This window comes from Acomys russatus, chromosome 5, assembly GCF_903995435.1.
Source record: "Acomys russatus chromosome 5, mAcoRus1.1, whole genome shotgun sequence".
Lineage (NCBI taxonomy): Eukaryota > Metazoa > Chordata > Mammalia > Rodentia > Muridae > Acomys > Acomys russatus.
The window spans coordinates 38776819-38796786 of NC_067141.1; the positions used below are offsets into that span (position 1 = coordinate 38776819).

Below are 19968 nucleotides of genomic sequence, written 5' to 3' on the forward strand. Positions count from 1 at the left end.
ACCTGGGCCATTTGGAGGAGCAGGCAGTGCTCTTAACCACTGAGCCATCTCTCCAGCCCCCGTTTTTTAAATTTTAATTAAAAATTTTTTTTTTACTTTCTCCAACTTTCAAAAAGCATATTTTGAGCCTAGGTTTTGCTCTGTAGCCTAACCTGGCCTTGAACATGCAGCAAGTAGCACATCTGAGACTGAGTGCCTTAATAGCCTATACTTTTATATTTTCCCCAATTGTACAATTGCTTATTAAATTTGTAACTAGGCCTGTCGCAGCCTTTCAGGATGATGCTGTGCTTCTGAAAGGAAAAGAGTGGTGGCTCAAAGTGAAAACCACAAGCCAGGCGTGATAGTGAGCTACAACGAACTGGGCAAGAAGATTTCCATACATGGTGCTTTTTCTTCCTGGTGCAAAGGAAAAGTCATTGATTTTTTTCTTTCCCTTTAGTTTGTCCTAAAAGAATGGGGGTGGTGGTGGTGGTGGTGGTGGTGGTATTACTACTTTGGAAAATCTCCTAACAGTCCATCCTTCCATGTAAAGGAAATGAAACCAAAACCAAATTCAGATTCAAGCCTTCAACCTTTTTCCTTCAGAACCAAATATGTATACTAGAAGTTACCCCTTGACGGGTCTTGATATTTGGGGCTCATTAAGAAAAGAAAGCATCCCTGGGGCACCATCCTTCTCAGTTAAAAACAAATCAGCTGTTCACCTCCATTCTAAACTCATTAGCTTAAGCTTTAATGTAGAAGCCCCACCTTAAGACCTGTAAGATCAGATATTAACTCTCCATGTGCACGTGCCCGTTAGAAGGCTTGACACTTTGAAAGCTCGCGGTAAAAGGAGAGATCAGACAAAAGAAAAGAAAGCCTAAGACTGGAAAGAGGAAGAAAGAGGGGGTGGGGGCGTGGCCAACAGGGAGAAAATGAAGCCCTTTAAGTTGTTGGGGCTTGTGGATGGTGCCCAGGCGTGCTTTCAGTTTTGATTGTTCACTGTCATATAAACTTGAGCTCTTTGAAGGCTGAGCAATATCTATTCACCTTTGACTTTCTGGCATGCAGCATTGTCTGACAGACAGTCTTTGTTTCATGGACTGTTTGTTGGTTTGACTCAGCCCGCTCTAGTAATGAACATTCTGAAACTTAAGCTTCATAGCTAGAGATGCATCTATGGCCAGAATGCTTTTTTATTTGTTTATATGGTTTTTGTTGTTGCTGTTGCTGTTGCTGTTGCTGTTGTTGTTGTTGTTGTCTCTAGACAGGCTTTCTCTGGGTAGCTTTGGATGTCCTGGACTTACTTTGTAGACTAGGCTGGCCTTGAACTCACAGAGGTCTGCCTGCCTCTGCCTCCCTGAGTGCTGGGATTATAGGTGTGTGCCACTGCACCTGGCTGACCAAGACAATCTCTTCAACTAAACGAGGGACCTGGGAAAGAGACTCTTGGGTTCTGTCTTAGAAATCCTGGGGGAGGGTCAGAGGATCTGCCCTGTGAAGCCCAGCATTGAGCACAGGTCCCTAGGAACTGTTTTGTGAGTCATTTGAGATACTTTCTCCCATTACTGTGAGTTTGGTGAACAGCACGAAGACCTCAGCTGGCCTCTACTTGCTAATTTTGCAATAGCTATAGAAGGCTACATTAATCTGTGGCAAGAACAGCCCAAAGAAATAACGGCCTTTGATTTTTTAGATTAACAGACCAGAAGAGGTATATCTGTGACTGGGACTTCCAATCAGATGTGCATCATTTGCTCCCACCTCTTATCCATAAGGTACTCAATAGCCCAGAAACACCCACTAATGGCTCCTAGAAGACACCCCTAAATCAGCTTTCTTGAGAGTTGGGTTTTGTGACTGGTGTCTTCTAACTTCTTACTGAGGCACTTTTTTCTAATCAAGTCACTTTCCTGGCCTTAATACCTTGTCTCTGGGCATAACTGACCAGTTATGTAGCGAGCAGCAGCTCTGGCTTTGGAAACACACTTGTAACACAGTGCCTCCAGTGTGTTTGATACAGCTTGGAACCAAAGCACCTGGTAAACCAGTGCATTAGAAAATCAAAGCAATTAGAGTTTGCTTTGGGCTCAGTGTTTCTCGAAACTTGATCTGAAAAGCATGTGTGACTGCTAACGTGCATGATTATTGTAGAGATTAAAGTAGAAGATGATAGTCACAGGGCACCCAGAGATGTCAGCATGTTCTATTCCAAATCGTTCTTCTCTGGGGTGAGTCTGTTGATTTCTAAGTTTCCAGGGTTGTGAAGAGAGCTAACAGAGATGGTCTATGGAGGACACATAGGCTCTGGTTTGCCTTATAAGAGTGACCAAGAGGAAATGATTTTTCCTTCCTTCCTTCCTTTCTTTGTTTCTTCTTCTTCCTCCTTTTCTCCTTCTCCTTCTTTTCTTCTTCTTCTTCTTCTCTTTCTTCTTCTTTTTTCCTTCTTCTTCGTCTTCTCTTTTCTGAGACAGAGTTTCTCTTTGTAGCCTTGTCTGTCCTGGACTGGCTTTGAGGACCAAGCTGGCCTCGAACTCACAGAGATCAACCTGCCTCTGCCTCCCCAAGTGCTGAGATTGTAAGTGTGAGCCACTGTGCCTGGCTTGACTTTTCATTTCTTAATAGACAAAGCAACAGCATGCCAATGTACTAATTTAACAAAGAAGTGATCATTGAAACCACACTGAGAAGCGAGGGAGCAAATTTTATTTACTGTGTCTGCAAACGCGAGCTCACCAGGCAGAAAATCCAGATTGGACTTAATAGTAGGTGGAGTCAATTTAACGTCACCTGTCTGTGATAAAGACCTAGTATTGTTCATTATAGTATTTGTAATCCTTTGAGCATCACCTCTCCTCTGTGTCATCTCTTCCAACACGCAGAGCTACATCTGGAGTCACTGACCACAGCCTTAGTCAAAACTGCCTAGTTAGAGGAAATCCCCAAAATAACGGAAGTTACACACACACACACACACACACACACACACACACACACACACACACACACACAAAGCATTTGTATGATACGTCATAAATAGACCAAGGTAACTGATTTCGTTCACCTCTGTGAGGAAGGTGGGTTTTCTTTATTATTCTCTCTGTATAGGTAAGTACATAAGAAGGGGTTCTTGTTATGCTCAGCAACTCACAGGCGTCTAAGAAACACCGAGAACCTACATTGAATGTCTCCTCACCTACAGCTAAAATCTGTCTGATGAGAGTAACTATCTCATCTGATGTCAGTCTACTTCTTTGGAGTCATCCCGTTCCTACATATTAGGTAGCAGAGCCCAAAAGGCATCGTGACAACTTCACAGGGCTATAGAAGACAGTGTCCACGTGAAGGTAGAGCCCAGATTTTATTCTACTTTTTGACTCCCCGGTCGAAAATCCAGACAATGTGTTGGTAGCAGGACTGGAAAATCTAGGATGAAAGCGGGACTGCAGCTGAGCTCTCTCTGATCCACACAGGTCAGGCCCAGGGGCCCCAGGTGGCTGTGGGTGGAGCCAGGCGCACGCGTATCTAACTGCGATCTAGAATAGGTAGGATTTGCGAAATGCTGGCTTTCAAGTCCTCTAGTCTCCACCCGAAGATGATTATCATAGCTGAAGTTTTGGCAACCGCGTGGACCCTCCCGAAGGGCAGGACCCGTAGCCTTTCCTCCAGGAGTTGGGACCGGGCCAGAGCTGGGTCCTGGCCGAGCGGAAACCGAGCCCCGGGTCGGGGTGACGGGGCGCGTGTGTGAGCCTGGGTCTCCGGAATCGGAGTCCTGGAGGAATCGAGTACCGAGAGGCGTCTGGGTCCCGGAGGAATCCGCTGCCGCTTGGGTTCCTGTGGCGGTGAGAATGAAGGTCAAGGTAAAAGTTGGGCCTGCGGATGTCTGCATTGGCCCCTGTCCACAGCTACTGTGGGCCCTGAGCACGCGTGAGCGGTTGAAGTTCCGAGGTCCTGGAGAGGGGCAGTGCTTGAGAGGAAACAGGGTGCTGTGCCTGTAAGACAGCTGGGGCACAAGCTGCCCGGGTTTTTCTTGACTTCAGCACTTTGAGAAATACTATCATTTATTGTTCCCCGGGTGTGCTGGCATAGTTCAGGCTTGCCACGCACTGGCTTTTTTCAGCCTGAGCTGGCTGCTAGGAGCGCATTCTCTGCTGTCTTCTCCGCTCCATCACCACCTGTGACCCTGGGAGCTTAGCTTTGGCTTTCACATTTGGGGAGACTGGAAAAGTACTATTTGAAGATTAAGTGGGATATGAAACACCATGTGCCCTAAAAATACTGCTTCCATGCTCTCTACCGCTGAGCTAAACTTTGCAGCCTACTCAGTCTCTTCAGCAGCTGGGATAAGGGGTCTGCACCACCCGCCTGACTTACTAATTCATCCTGACAATAATTCTGTACTGTCGTAAATGTCATCACTCTCCCACAGCCTTCTTCCTCCGGGGACAAAACGAAGGCGAGGGGCAAAAGTAGAATTGAGGTCTGAAGCCATGTCAAGGTGTAGAAAGCAGGGATAATCTTAGCCACACACATTGGTTTGTTCTACAGAACTGCTCAGCAGGAAATGCAGTCTTCAGTTCTTTTGTCCCTGTGTACAGACTGAAATATTATCGTGTGGGTTGCTGGGGTGTGCATGTGAGAGCAAATGACAGCGTCAGGAGTTGGCTCTCTCCTTCCCCTGTGGGATCTGGGGAAGGATTTTGGTTATCAGGCTTGCAGGATAATTGATTATACACTTTTACTTGATGCCCCATCTCTCAGGCTTCGGTATGACTTTGATGCATTAATTTGTTCTTTGCTTTGGAGTCCTCCACAACCAATATAGCATTAAATATTTAGCTGGATTGGCATTTGGGTTTAACTTGTGAGAATTTGCTTGGCTGTTTATTTCTCATCAGAGATTGTAACCATATGGAATCAAACAAATTATATATTGGGATATATGTATACATATGTATTATATATAGAATGCATATATACTAAACATGTCATATAAGTATATAGCCTAGATATATATTTATAAATATGAAATATGTAAATATAAAACACACAATAAATATATCCTTTAAGTATATATATTTAGGATATATATCCATTATTTATATATATATCCTAAATATATATTTATAGATTATATTTAGGACATATTTTAATATTTATTTATGTATTTATTTGGATTTTTTTTTTGAGACAAGGTTTCTCTGTGTAGCCTTGGTTGTCCTGGATTCACTTTGTAGACCAGTTATCTATTTATCTACTATTTATCTATCTTTTTTTTTTTTTTTTGGTTTTTTGAAACAGGGTTTCTCTGTGTAGCCTTGGCTGTACTGGACTCGTTTTGTAGTCCAGGCTGGCATCGAACTTACAGCAATCTACCTGCCTCTGCCTCCCGAGTACTGGGATTAAAGGCATGCGCCACCACTGCTTGGCTCAATTATATTTTTATATTTATAAACATATTTATTTAGGATATATATATATATATATATATATGTATATATACCCATTATTTTAATTTGTGCATTTCTTTTTCACATAAAAGGAATCAGATTGTATATATTGCACTGTTAATAGTTTCTAGAGGAAAAAATTCTTGTCAATATATATGGTGCTTGCTCAAATTAAGACCATGTACACAACATTTTCTCCATATGACTATCACTTCTCTATATTCATCCAGCCAACACATGTTTGTGGAATGTCAGCTATGTGATGAGGCCTCACTTGGAACCTGGGAATGCAAGACTTTTACTGAGATGAAGAAAGGATGACAAGCCCAACGGGACTGAGTTCAGCCTCAGCTAGCTTCTGAACCTTCCCTAGAGTGCACGTGTCATCCAGTCAAGCAGCTCTCCCATACTTCCCTCTCCATAAAGTCATAACTGTTAGCTTGTGTGCCATCAGACCCTTAGAACTATACCCTTGAGATAAAGAAATAGACTTTCTGAATGGACAAACGTCATGACATGTCCATATATGCAACAGAATATTTATAGCCTTAAAAAGGTAGGAACTTAGCTGGGCCCAGTGGCACATACCTGTAATCCCAGTACTTGAGGAGGCAGAGGTAAATGGATCTTTGTGAGTTCAAGGCCAGCCTGATCTACAAAGCGAGTACAGGACAGCCAAGGCTACGCAAAGAAACCCTGTCTTGAAAGACCACACACACACACACACACACACACACACACACACACACACACATCAGGAAGTTTTGACATTTTTACCAGATGAATAAGAACTGAGGCCACTGTGTTAAATGGTATGAGCCAGTCATGAAAGATAAACAAACGATTGCACGTATGAGCTATAAGAATGCCAACTTTATAAAAGTAAAATGTAGAGTGGTGATTGCCAGATGAGGGGGAGAGGCAAGACAGAGCTGCTGAGTGGGGCTGGAGTCCCAGCTTTGGAGCACAGAGCAATTCCAGAGATGGCTGCATAACCATGTGAATATATGTATCAACATTGAACCACACACTTAGAAAATAGAATGGTAAATATTATATCCTGGATGTTTTGTCACAATTAACAATAGAAACAGACCAGTTATAGGTTATGGTGGTCCATGCTTATAGGGCCAGCACTCAGGAAGCAGATGCAGAAAGATCATGAATGGAAGCCAGCCTGGGCTGTGTACTGTTAGAGGCCTGCTCAAGCTCCCAAATAATGACACAGAGACCGATTATATTTATTAGTAAGTTTCAAGCACTATAGCTGGGCAGATACTCTTCTATTCCTATTGGACTATGCTGTCCCGGCCTACTGCCCAGCCACAGTGTCCTCCCTCTTCCCCCATTACCTGCCGTCTTAGGCCCACCTTGGCTGCTCCTGCTCCATTCATATCCTCATGGCAGTTCGCTCATGGCAGCCTTCTCTTCTCTCTCTCCTCCACCTGGGGTCCCCCTCCTGGGATTAGAAGTCCCGTGTTACCTCTTTTGTCCAGCTATAGGCTGTTCAGCTCTTTATTAACCAATCAGAGATGATGGAGAACAGTTTTTATACACAACATTGAGACAGGAGTTGCTTCAGTAATGATGACAGTGTCAGCATCCAGGACTGCAACCAGATCTCTGAGTACAGAAATCAGCATTTCAATACACAGTGCACTAAACCATGCCCCACCTCAAATTAATATGACTCCCTCCCCCAAACTTTGGAAAAAAATGATTGTGTAATCTGAATAATATAGGAAAACTCTAAGACTGTTTCAGAGTGTCCTAACCGATTTCCAGCAATGCGAAGCATTCATTTAACTTGCCTTGAAGGCTGGATGCTTTCTCAGGGTTTGGCTAGCGTGTCCTTCTACCTCAGCCCTACAGTCCATCTCTGCAGACATGCGTGTGGAGGCCAGAGGTCAGCCTCAGGTGTTGTTCCTCAGGATGGCTGTCCACCTTGTTCTGAGACAAGGTCTCCCCCTGGGATCTGGTGTTTTCCTGCTTGGGTTATGCTGGATGGTTTGGGAGGCCAAGACACTTCCCGCCTGAGATAACATGTAAGGTGTCTGACTTCTTCTGGGAGTGTTAGGGATCAAACTCAGACCCTGTGCTTGTGGAAATATTGCCTAGTGAGCCACGATTCCAGTTGCCTACAATCCATTTTGACTGGGAAAGCAGTTTACTCAGAGTTCAGCGAGCTGCCTTTCTAGCCATGCTTGCATTGCCTTTCCCCTGCTGACCTTAGGGATGTAGCCTGTGAAAGCCTGGTTTTCATCCTAGTGAACTCACTAGTGGAAGGCATTGCACTCTCTGCCGCAAGCTGGCTCCAGGGCCTCTTGAGATAGCCCAGAGCCAGATGGACTTCAGATATCCCAAGTTTCTAACTGCAGTGCCTTAAATGGTAAGATCAAGCTGGTTAAATGGATTTTTCTTTATTTCTGGCCCATTCTTAAACTGTGTGTGGACACTACTTGTAGGTTCAGTTTTCTTAACCAATATATTTTATTAGGAACTTATTAACCAAGTGTATGTTCTTTATAACCCGAGTAACCTAAACAATAGGAGAAGAGGATTAATAAATAACAAAACCGTAAGGATATCAGTTCTGAGCAATGATTCTCCTGGTGTAATCAGCAGGATTTCTTCTGCTGGAACCTGGAGTAGCCAGAACCCAGAACCTCAGCAGGAGCCGGAGACCCGAAGCCTTCCCTCCTGCAGTTTTCTCTAGGAGCATCTCAAAGTGCAGCGATGAACAGCCAAAACTATCCCGAGTCTCCAAAGGCCCCTCCTCCAGTTTTGGCCTCATTTATATATCTCCTCCCAGAGTCTGTTCATGGGATCTTTTCAGCTGGCAACAATCAAGCTCCCGCACAAGGTGGTTTGATTGCTAGTAGATTAACCTCACCTGTTCTCACAAGATCATTCAGATCCCACACTTGGGATCATATCAAAAACAGGTTTATCTTTCCTTCAACTACCAGTAATTTCCGTTGCCAGAGTCAAAGCCTAGGTCACTGAAGAACTATAGTTCCCCAACGTGCTTACCTTACTTGGCCAGTTATGGACTAGTCACTTCTGACAAATGGCCCCTTTTTAGTTAAGCAAACAGCGGACCAAGGAAGAAAAGATCTTGTTGAGAAATAAGTACTTTCTATAGCAGCTGTGTTAGGAGACCGTGGAGGAAGCTCACTGCCTGTTGTGTTTGTTTGACATTCTCTTCACCCTCTTTACAGTTAGGAGATGTTGGGAGATGCCAGCTCAAGCTGCCTGTGCAAACCGCAGTGGATGTCGGGGAAAGGCAGAACCCTTTGCTTATGATTAGATTGCAATGTCTGAAAAAAACCACATGCTGTTTTCAGAATGCACATTGAGTTACCATTTCATGGAGTTCTCTCTGTTGGGACTAAATAAGAATCAAGATATATCAGTGATAAATATTTAGAAATGCTAGCAACATCTGTGATTTGTGGTCTCCGCACAGGCTGTTCCTCATTTGTTTCTACATATTTTTGTTTATTTTCTGAGGGGAGGCTTTCTTTCTGTCTGTGCTACATTCTTTTCTATTTTTAAGAAAAAATTGTGTGTGTGTGTGTGTGTGTGTGTGTGTGTGTGTGTGTGTGTGTTTGTGTGTGATATATGGGTTTGTGCACATGTGCACAGGTGCGCTTGCCCACACAGAGACCAGAGGTTGATGGCAGATGTCCACAATTACTTCTTCACCTTGTTCTTTGAGATTAGGTTTCTCACTGAACCCTGGCACTTGCAGCTTTGGCTAGACTAGCTAGCCAACAAACCCTTGGGATCTATCTGCCTGGCTCTGCACCCCCACCCCCACCCCCACCCCCAGCCCCTGGCCCCAGTGGTGTTGTTACAAGTGTGAGCAGCCACATCTGACTTTTAAATGTGGGTTCTGTGACTCTGAACTCAGGCTTTCATAGTTAAACAGCAAGGACTCTAACCACTGATTCATCTATCCCTCCAGCCCTTCCCATTTTTAAAGAAGAATCAATGAACAGTTTCATTAAGATACATTATATCTATCTTAAATTCACTTAAATGTCTAACTTGATGGCGTTTCATACAGTCCCTGAGTTGAGAATCCATTTCCTGCAGTCAATATTAAAACACTCACTGTACCCTAAAGGAACCCCACTGGTGTTAGTTAGTTATCAACTCCTTCTCCAGCCTCCGCACTATCCGACAACCACTGGTCTGCCTTCTGTCGCTGTAAGCCTCCCTTCTGGCATTGTGTTGACAGTTGTTTGTGACAAGCTCATCTCACCGAGATGTGTTCAGTGCTACCCGTGTTGCAGAGCATGCAAGAACTCACTCCCTTTCTGTGTTTTATTGAACACTCTTCCATTGCAGGCATATATAATGATAATCTTGTCATTAGTCATTTGATGGGCATTGGGGTTGTTTCTGTTTCTTGGATCATGCAATGATGACTTTTATGAAAATTTTCATATAAAGTTTTAAGTGAGTTTGTCTTCATTTTTCTTGGGTAGACATTTAGGAGTAGAATTTCTGGGAGACACAGTAAACTGTTTAGCTTCTTGAGAAGCTATAGACTTCTTTCCTAGAGCTACGGTACCATTTTATACTCTTACCAGCAGTCTATGATATTTCCATTTTTTTTTCTCACAACTTTTATATTTTTTGACTTCTGGCAATAGCCATCATAGTGTATGCACAGACCACCTCTTGGTTTTGACTTGTTTTGTGTGCTTACAGCTGTTTGGATGTTTTCATTGGAGAACTGTCTACTCAGATCCTTTCTGTAGCACTTATATTTGAGCCAGAACTTGAGATCATCTCCTGAAAATCTACGTATTCACACTCACAGAAGAGTCGATTTTCAATGCTTAGTGGCCACCACCCTCTTGTGATCTCTGTGGGTCTCAGGAATTGCACAGAGGACATTCTTCTGTGTTGCAGGAATTTTGCTGGGCATTTTCCGTGCTTGATAGATGAGGGTCCTCACAGGATTCAGGTTGTGAAACAACCTTCAAGATATTAATTTTAAAACCGTAAAACATGCTGTTGAATTCTTATTTTTTAAAAGATGCATTTATCTTATAAATATGAGCATTTTGCTTGTATAGATGTGTACCATGTGGGTACCTGGTGTTTGTGGAGATTAAAAGAGGGAGATCTGGTCCCTTGGAACTGGAGTTACAAATGAGTGTGAGCCACCATGTGGACGCCAGGAATTGACCCCAGATCCTCTGGAAAACTCATAACCACAGATCCATCCATATTTCAAACTCCCAACTATACTTGAGATGGAGGGTTCTCTGAATATCTGTATGTGCATGTGCGTGCATTTGTGGCTGTGTGTGTGCACATGCGTACGTGTGTGTGTGTGTGTGTGTGTGTGTGTGTGTGTGTGTGTGTGTGCCATTGTGGATATTGGAGGGTCAAAGGACAACTCAGGTGCTAGTCCTTGCTTTCCAATTTGTGTTTTGCGACAAACTTCCTCTTGTGAATGCTGAATTCCAAAGCTGGCGAGCTTTGGACTACGGGTCCTAGGGAATCTGAACACGGATGTCATGTTTCCACAGCAAGTACTTTATCCACAGAGCCATCTCTCCAGCTCCTTAGAGCATTTTTGAAACAGTAATTTGGGGAAGAAAATCACACATGGTACTCCCAAACCTATGCTGGATGCAAACGAGAGGCAGAATAATGCCAAATGGGGATAATTTGGGGGTTATTGTTCTTACTAAGAAATCCTAAGTAGTAGTGGATTGGTCAGGGTTAACGGTCTCGAAACTTCATCTGAAGGCAATGTATGTGGTACTTGGGATCAGCTGCCTGGGCTTTATAGAATGGTTTGAGTTCATGTCCAAGAATGTAAAACGTGAAAGTATATGTTACCAGTCATAGCTTGGAATTAGCAATGAGTTCTGCAGATAAGTGAGGGTGCATTGAGTTGCTAAGGGCATGAACCTGAATGAGTCTGCTATGGATCCTGAGTCAGATTGCCCAAATATGAATACTAGGTCTGAGCACCTACAGACAAACCTGGGTCAGACTGCCATCATATAAATCTTACTGTTGCAGTACTTTTATGAGCTGTTGGGTCCCTTGGGAAAAATTTTCACCCTTTATATAGATTTAGTACCTCATTAGTAGAAAGAATATAATTGCATTCAGGTGCTCCTGGGCAGATTAAGTACTTGGCTGTGTGCAGATGAGTGCATGGAGAGGGCAAAACAAATAATCACCGCACTGTTAATATTATTTTACAAGCTGGACTAGATTTTGAATATGGAGACCTCTTTCTTCTTTCTGCAGAAAGTAGATATCATCCACCGATTTAAGGATCAAGCAGTTTTGTAAGCTGAGCCTTGTACACATCTCTGAGAGACGGTTTTCATCCCAGATGGATCTAAGTCTAAGAGGGTATTTCACAGACACTTGGCTGGTATCCATTAATCCTCTGCAGCCTTTGTCATCACTGTCAGCCTGTTCTTCACAAAGAGTCTCAAGCAAAATACAACAAAACAAATCCCAATCTCTGATCTTATCTATGCTAGATAAGACCAAGTAAGGAGATATTTTTGAATGTATAGAGAATAAGATTTTAAATCTTTAATGAAAAAAACAAAACAAAACAAAACAACAAAAGCTCTATATTTCGGTCAGAGGCAATTCGTGGCCTCCCATTTGGCTGAGATTACAGGGGAACACCCATGTTCTTAGCTCCAGGGGTCCAAAGCGTTGCAATTAAAAATCTCCAAAATATTAGTGCTATTCCAAGGACAGCTTCAATTAAAACAAACTGACACAAGACACTTTCAAACTAGATTTTTATTCTTTCAGGGAGCACAGAGGAGCCCGTATTTGGCTTTTCTCAAGTTTCTTGTAGTCACTCCCGCTATTTGGGCAAGCACTCCTCACAAGGAGCTCTTATCTCGGAGACCTTCAGACAGAAATTGTGTTTTTCTGGCTACCACCTCCGTTCAGCAAACATCTAGCTGAAGAGCAGGGTTTGTAGGTGAAGGACCAGGAACCCCGAAGGAGCCCTTCACTGTCCTTGTGCTGGGGTGTCCGGGTCGCGTCTGGGCCCCTCGGGTCAGCAGAGGGCAGGTCTGTGGTGCAGCTGGTACAGGGACACATCTAGAAGGTACTGGAATTCCTGTTTGTAGAGCATAATGGTGGGTTCCTTTAAATTGCTTTATCTTCTTATAGTTTGGGTTCATGCTTGGAAGCAGCTAGAGTGAAATGTTGCTTGTTATGAGACGTTATAAGCATCTGGGTGACATGTTCTGGAGTAGGAAGTTTGCTGTTCTTTTTGTCTAATCCTTCTTTTGTAGCCGTCCTTTTGAGTCCAAGGCTCTTCCTTATGGATCAAATGCATTCCTTCTCATCTTACAATGCCACAAGAAATCGAACACAGAGGGGCCGTCTTAAGAATCCAAGCCCAGTGGAAATGGAACCTGTCCTGTAGTTGGCTGCTGGGTGACTCTTAAGAGGGAGGTGCTGTGTGGTGGCGGTGCCCTCGTTCCTTCCTGAGTGACCTTGTGTGCATTCAACCTTCACAGACCATCACCGGGGCTTTGAACACCAGAGCAACAACAACAAACACAAGTCGGGAAATGGGCCTAGCAAATACTTCATGGCTGCCAACCTCCATTAGTCACAGCATTCCTGCTTTCCTACTGACAGACCGACTGCTGAGGCTTCACTTCCTGAACCACCCTCACTCCCACAAAGCCTTTTTTTTCCCTCATTGAATTTTAGGAGAATCAGTTGTTCTGAATGTGGAAAATTTGATACTAAAATCTGAAAGGTGCTCAATATACTGTATTTATTAATTTTTATGTGTGGGTCATATGTATGTACATGTTTGTGTACATGTACATGCCAGTGTGTGTGTGTGTGTGTGTGTGTGTTTGTGTTTGTGTGTATGTCAGGAGTATTCTTCGATCACTTTCTGCTTTGTTTTCTGAGACAGGGTCTCCCATGCACCTGGAGCTTACTGATTTTTCTAGCCTGGCTGGCCAGTGAGCTCTGGGGTTGCCCTAGTAGAAAAATAAAGATTTTTTTTTCTACTCTGTTTTCTACCTGTCAGTGCTGGGCTTACAGAAACAAGCCTTTGGCCTCAGGTTTTGTGTGCTTTCTGGACATTTGAATTCAGGTCCTCTTGTTTGAACAAACTTTATTGGGAAATCTCAGGCCCCCAGCAGCTCTTGGTAGAGTTAAAACCCAGCATACATCAAACTCTAACCCCAACATCTGAGCAAAAACAAACAGAAGGGTGGATAGGGTGGAAAGGATAGAAAACATAACCATAAAGAGCACATCAATGGCTCAAAATGTTCCTATTTTAAAAATAACACCTAAATATTAAGATTAAAAATCTTAACATGATAACTTTTAAAAAAGGGGAGGAGATTAGGCAAGGAGTGTTCTTTATTGAAAATTCTCAAAAATCTCCTAGAAAAAGAGTCTCAAACACACACACACACACACACACACACAAAACAAAACACCAAAAAACAAAACAAACAAACAAAAAAACCCCAAACAACTGTGTCTCTGATTTCCTCAGAGAAACCCCTGGCCAGATGTTTAGAGGAATTGACAACAGTTTATCACCTCTGGAGACTCTCAATATTTGCACACACGTATATGGGCACAATATGTTACTTCTTCCATGTTACACTTTTGTTTTGCAGGACAGAAAGCAGTGGCCATGCTGGCATACAGCCCAGGTAGGCATGGAGGGTGTGGCACTGTCTGCCAGTGGGCAGAGTCCAGTGGGTGTAAGTAGGCCATCATGCACCAGTGTATGGTGGGCACACAGAGGAGAATTTGATCGAGATTTTATTCTAGACAGCAGAGGAGTAGAGCATAGCCTGCAGGGAGAGCGGGCTGAAGAGAACTCCTGGAGGTGAGTTCAGGGCCTTGGAAGATGTTCAGGTGCATATAAAGCATGGAGAGTGAGGCAGGGAGGAGAGTGAGGCAGGATAAGGCTGGCAGTGAGTAAGATATGAACTGAAGACTCCAGGCTTCACTGCAGAGACTGGGCAAAAGGAGAGCAAAGTAGAGTTACGAAGGTCTAGGGACAATCAACACAAAACATTACGATGACTTTATCTAGGGAAGTGGAGGCACTCCATATCTAGTGGTGATATAGATGCTATTTCAGAGATAGGACCAGCACTCCTCATGGATGACTGAATAGGAAGCAGCAACCGCTAGAGGTCTGGTTTTGCTCTTGTTTGAAAGACTTAGTAACTTAAAACATGGATAGGAGAAGAAAACACTTTTTTTTTTTTCCTGAGCAACAAGCCGGATATTGGAAAATAAATGGTATTCATCTTGTTTGGCACCAAAAGAGAAAGTGCACGGTATCTTTAGTGAGAATGTAGTCTGGAGTCCAGCAGGTGGTGACAGGGTGGTTCGTTAGTTTTGAAAAATGGCCAGCTCTGAAAACATAGACTGTGGGTGTCTTAATCTAGAGGTCACCGAGTGTACTAGACCTGCGCATCTAAGAAAACATGATTCCCACTTCCACTACAGCCAGTATCTGCTTTGTACTTTGCTGACAATTATCTTTTAATTGGGACCTTTCCTGGAACCGGGAATGGAGAGCGTAGGGACAATGTGGTTTGTGCTTCTAACACACTCCGCAATTAGTCGTAAAGATTTGGAGCAGAATGCAGGGAGGAAGCAAAGTTGTAGTCATTAATAGAAAAGAAGAAAGAGAGGAGGAAAAGTAACCCCCCCCCCTTTTAACTCAGAGTGCCCTTCAGTAAGGATAGGAACGTCTTGGTTTCTAATATGGACACTTGTGTACAATGAGGCACCATAAGGAGACCAAGACGTGTGGCAGTTTTAGTTGGGGAAGTGATGGACAGGCTAAGTTTGCAATTAGACTGTGGTATTCTTTCTCAGACCTGACAAGGTGACTGGCTATGTGCTGTGTACACAGTTAGTTGAATTGTAGACAGGTGAGTGGACTCGCTATCATCAATGGCAACAAGAGGTCACTGTACTTTGCCCTCCCCTTCAACGCACATGACCATAGTTGATGTATAGTCAGAATCCCTGAGCACAGAATACTCTCTTAGATAAGACTTCTGTTGTCTTTGTTGTTCAATAATCCCATGCTTTCAGGGTGCAGCTACGGGGGCTTTCAAACTTCTAAACATTCAAGGCAGTGAAAGGAGGTTGGTTTTCTAGCAGTAAAATGTATTTGCTGCTTATTTCCTTTGTCATTATTACTTTTAAGTGGAAGAATTCAGTTACTTCAAAAACCCTTTTGGAAGGAAGTTTAACTCTTTAAATAACTACGAGTTGTTAATTATCTGGGGCAATAGAAGTGCATTATGGCGAGAACTTTCTCTAACATGGAGGAATGTTCACTGAGGTGCAACAGAGCTTAGCTTTGAACAGAGAAAGTGGTGACTGGGCTACAGGGGAGAGACGGCCAGCTCACTTTCACGCTAGCATTTGTTGTCTTTTATTGGTTCTGTTCCGTTTGCAGCATTACCTCTTAAAGGGTGTATTGTGGGAAGATTGCTCAGAAGTAGAGTACTTGCCTAGCATATGTGAAGCCTGAGTTTGATCTCTGGAACTCGGAGAAGAAACCCCCCCCTCCAAGAAAAAAAAAAGACATGCTGGGACCTGGCTTAGCCTTTCGAGGGGTTATAGAATGAAATTATAGGATGTGCCATTATAACATCACAACTACTGTTTAAAAATTTGTTGCTATATGACAACACAATTGTAGAGGGTTTGAGCCCTGAGGGAAGGGAGTGTGATAAAGACATCCCATTAGGGCTGAGAATCCCAAGGTCTCTAACTCTCTGCATGTTGTCCATGCGGGGAGCTCTGTATTAGTTCCCATCTACTGCTCCTCCTGGGATGGCTGACTGAGATACTAATAGATGAGCATAGCAGAATGTCATTAACCCGTTTTATTGCTATGTACCTTTAGTTGGATAATAGTAGTGCATTTTCTTCTAGGCCCATGACCTATCTAAGTGGTTGGTTGCACCCATCACATTTATGCTACTATTGTACCAATATATCTTTCAGGGACATTATGTCTCAGAGTTTGTAGCTGGGAGATCTTTATGATTACCTTTCTTCTCCAGTAGCGTACATAGAACCTTCCAGCCCCATGAATGCTAGTTAGTAGGGCTGAAGCTTCTAGCTGTGCACTAGCTCCACTTCTCTGTGTCCAAGGATATAAGTTAAGTGTTGTTTTCTGCAATTTGGGCTTTTCCATTAGGTTGTGGAGGGCAACCCATTGTCTTGGCAATAGTCTGTAATGTTTGGGGCATTTTATGGGCCCCTTTGTCCAATGACTCAACAAGATTATAACCCATTTTGGTACTGGAAGTTTGACTTAGATATAGTTATATGTTTAGATCTGCTTCTTAGGCTTCTTTAGAACTTGTTATTTGTCACAGGCTAGTCCTGGAGCCACAGTGATTCTCCTGATTTGGCCTCTGAATGCTGGTATTATAGGCATGAGCTACCACACTGGCTCTCTCTTTTCTCTTATTGTTAGGAAGTGCTTGCTTGCTTGTTTGTTTATATACATACATACATACATACATATACATACATACATACATACATACATACATACATACATACATAGAGAGAACCAGTGTCTCTCTATGTAGTGTTTGCTATCCTGGAACTGGTTAAGTACATTAAGCTGGCCTCAAACTCACAGATACACCTGCCTCTGCCTCCTGACTGCTAGGGTTGAAAGCACGTACTGTCATTTCCTGCTTTTTGAAGAGATTTTTTGAATTTGTCTAATTTTAATGGCATGTGTTTCTACCATTTATCCTCACCCCCACCCGCAGTGTGAGACAGTTTCTTACTGTACAGCCCAAGGAGGCCTGGAATTCTTGGCAGTCTTCAGCCTCATGAGTGTTGGACTGATAACCCAGTGCACTGTGTCCAGATGCAGCCGACTTTATGAAGCCAAGTTCTCGCGTACTTTCTGCCGTGCTATACCCAGCACAGGTGTTACTGTGGATAACTGAGTCACCTTCAGCCTGAAATTCCCTATATATCCCCCCAGAAGGTTATAGTTCCTTTAAGTTTAGGTTTTGGTTAACTATTTTAGACATATAATTTTATGAGGGTTATAGTCTGCGTGCAAAGAGACTCTTCACAGATCATGTTGGTTCCCAGGGATGTGGGGGATGCTGCTGGTGTTTTGGTGGCTGTGAAGCTGTTTTGAGGTATGTAGCCTAGCTAGCAGAGCTGGGATACTTGGGTGGCCCTTGAAGGTAATATCCATTTCTGCTTGGGCATGAGTTCTCTGTTTCCTGCCCCACTTGGCTGGCCAGGACCTCTGTGCTCCTGTGTTCCCTGCCTTCCCACAATGGCAGACTAACACTTTGGAAACTACGAGTCATGACTGACCTTTTCTCCTGAAGTTGTTCAGTCAGGTATGTGTCACAGCAGTACAAAAATAAAGCAGTTTAGCTGTCCCAGAAAGTGTGTCTTAGACTATGGAGCAGACATGGGTGTCGTTTTATTAATGGTTTAGATAATTTGTTTGCTTGTTTGGTTTTGAGCATAAAGACCACCTGTAGAGCTGGGATGTAGCTCAGTGGTTGATCACTGCCCATCGTACATAGGCCTGTGGGTTTGATCTTGAGCTCATAAACAACACAGTTGGAGGTATTTGTCTCCTGGGAAGTGGGAGGGCCTTTTATGACTGCCTGGAAAGTCTTACAGGCTAGAAATATTATACAACAGGTATCCTGGAATTCCCTTTATAGCTCTTTATTTAATTATCTGGAACATTTGTAAAAGAACCAATAGAAGAGGTTTCTATTTCCTCTTCTTTTCTTGCCAAAATGACTGAACATGCCCAGAAATTCTAAGTGTCTTATACCTGCATTTTTACTCCTTAGAAGACAGGATGACAGTGTGTGACAACTGAGGAAAAACTTATCATTTACTGATATTTTGAAATCCTAAGGGCTTGAGAGCTTTAAGGGATGTAAGGAGGGTCAGGAAGGGACACAGTCGCATTTCATTTGCAATTTTATTATATATGGGAGGTAACTGCTATTGCTGCTAACACATAAATGTATTCTTTATTAACCCATGAGTTCACGTAGTCTAGAAATTGATTCTGGGATTCTAAATGCTTTTGCCTAACACATCAGTGTGGGAAGATCTTTACACAGAAGAAATTGCATTTTAATCATTTGTGGGTCATTTGGCTGACATTCTATTTATTTTAGGGTTGTTATTTAAAAAAAAAGAGAGATTTTTGATGTTGTTACTTTCAAAAAAGAGAAAGAATAATAAGGTACTTCTCCATTTTCTTTCTGCAAGAATTACTAAATTCTGCCTCCTGGAAAGAACATTTAATGGAAAATCAGTCAATACACCTCATTGTAGTGTTTGTGGAACAGTTGCTACATTTCTAGGTATTTTGGGTTTGGATACTATTTCTTTCTGAAATTATTCCTCTTGGATCAATTGAGTCAGAGGAATCATCCTTGCAGAGTTCACTAAATATGCATACAATACTTCCTAGAGCTGAACCTCCCATAGGAGTGGCCAGGGAAGACAGGCCAGGTTCATCTGTGGGAGGCTTAGTTTGAATGAAGGGATTTCTCTAAGGGAGAAGTCCTACAAAGAAATCACCAAATGTCTCTCTGAAATCTGAAATGATTATGTTTTTTATTTGAGACGTTCTTATGGTTTCCTTAAGATTGTGAATTCCAAGATACATATGATACTAGCCTCTTTAAGTAGAATCCACAGGGACTGGTTTGATCTCTCTCTCTCTCTCCTTCCCCCCATCCTCTCCTCTCTCTCTCTTTATGTGTGTGTCCATATATATGTATGTATATGTATATGTATGTGTATGTGTGTGTGCACATGGCAGCTAGAAGTTGATATTGGGTACCTTGGTTGCTCTCTATCCTGCAGATGGAGGCTTGGTCTTCCACTTGATCCCAGAGCACACTGATACCACTAGTCTAGCTACATAGACTGTTCCAGAGACTCCTAATATCTGCTACAGCATGCTGGACCACAGGTGACATCACACACACTCTGCAGGTGCTGGGGATTTGAACTTCAGACCTCACTGTTGCACAGCAAGCGCTTATCTACTGACGCACTGCTGTAGTCCAGACTATGCTCTTTTCCCCTTCTCTTTTAGATGCCCTGGGTTGGGAATGCAGGGTCTTGTACATGCTAAGCAAACCAAACCTACTGCTACTGACTTGTATCTATAGTTCATTGTCTTTCTTTTAACTAGGCCATAATAAAGTTAGTAAATAAAGACAGCAGAGTGGGTGCCACTAAATCGTGTCAGTGTTGTGCTGTGTGCCTCTTAGAACAAGTGGTATCTTCATCGGACAGGTTTTTGTGAGCCCTTTGAAAGTACAGAAAAGCTTTAAGAAGAAAATAAATGATCTGTTCCTCTGCTTCCCTTTCCTCAGTCACTTAACCCTGTGGATGTTAAAACAAAGAAATGACCAGGGTTTGAAAATAAAGGGGCTCCTCTAAGACTGTCTTTTCAGAGATTCCC

General features: G+C 43.0%; 1 protein-coding gene across 4 annotated transcripts in view; it reads left to right on the forward strand.

Annotated features, from left to right (window-relative positions):
- The first annotated feature begins 3475 nt into the window (after positions 1-3475).
- Positions 3476-19968, forward strand: part of Trpm6 (transient receptor potential cation channel subfamily M member 6) — a 91551-nt gene continuing 75058 nt past the window's right edge. The window contains exon 1 of one of the 4 annotated variants that reach the window (XM_051146223.1): positions 3476-3845. In XM_051146223.1, coding sequence (XP_051002180.1) covers positions 3834-3845 — 12 coding nt within the window. In that variant the 5' untranslated portion in view covers positions 3476-3833. Of the gene's footprint in view, positions 3846-12562; positions 12587-19968 lie in introns of those variants that run through there. The other 3 variants (XM_051146225.1, XM_051146224.1, XM_051146222.1) reach the window with 3 other exon arrangements.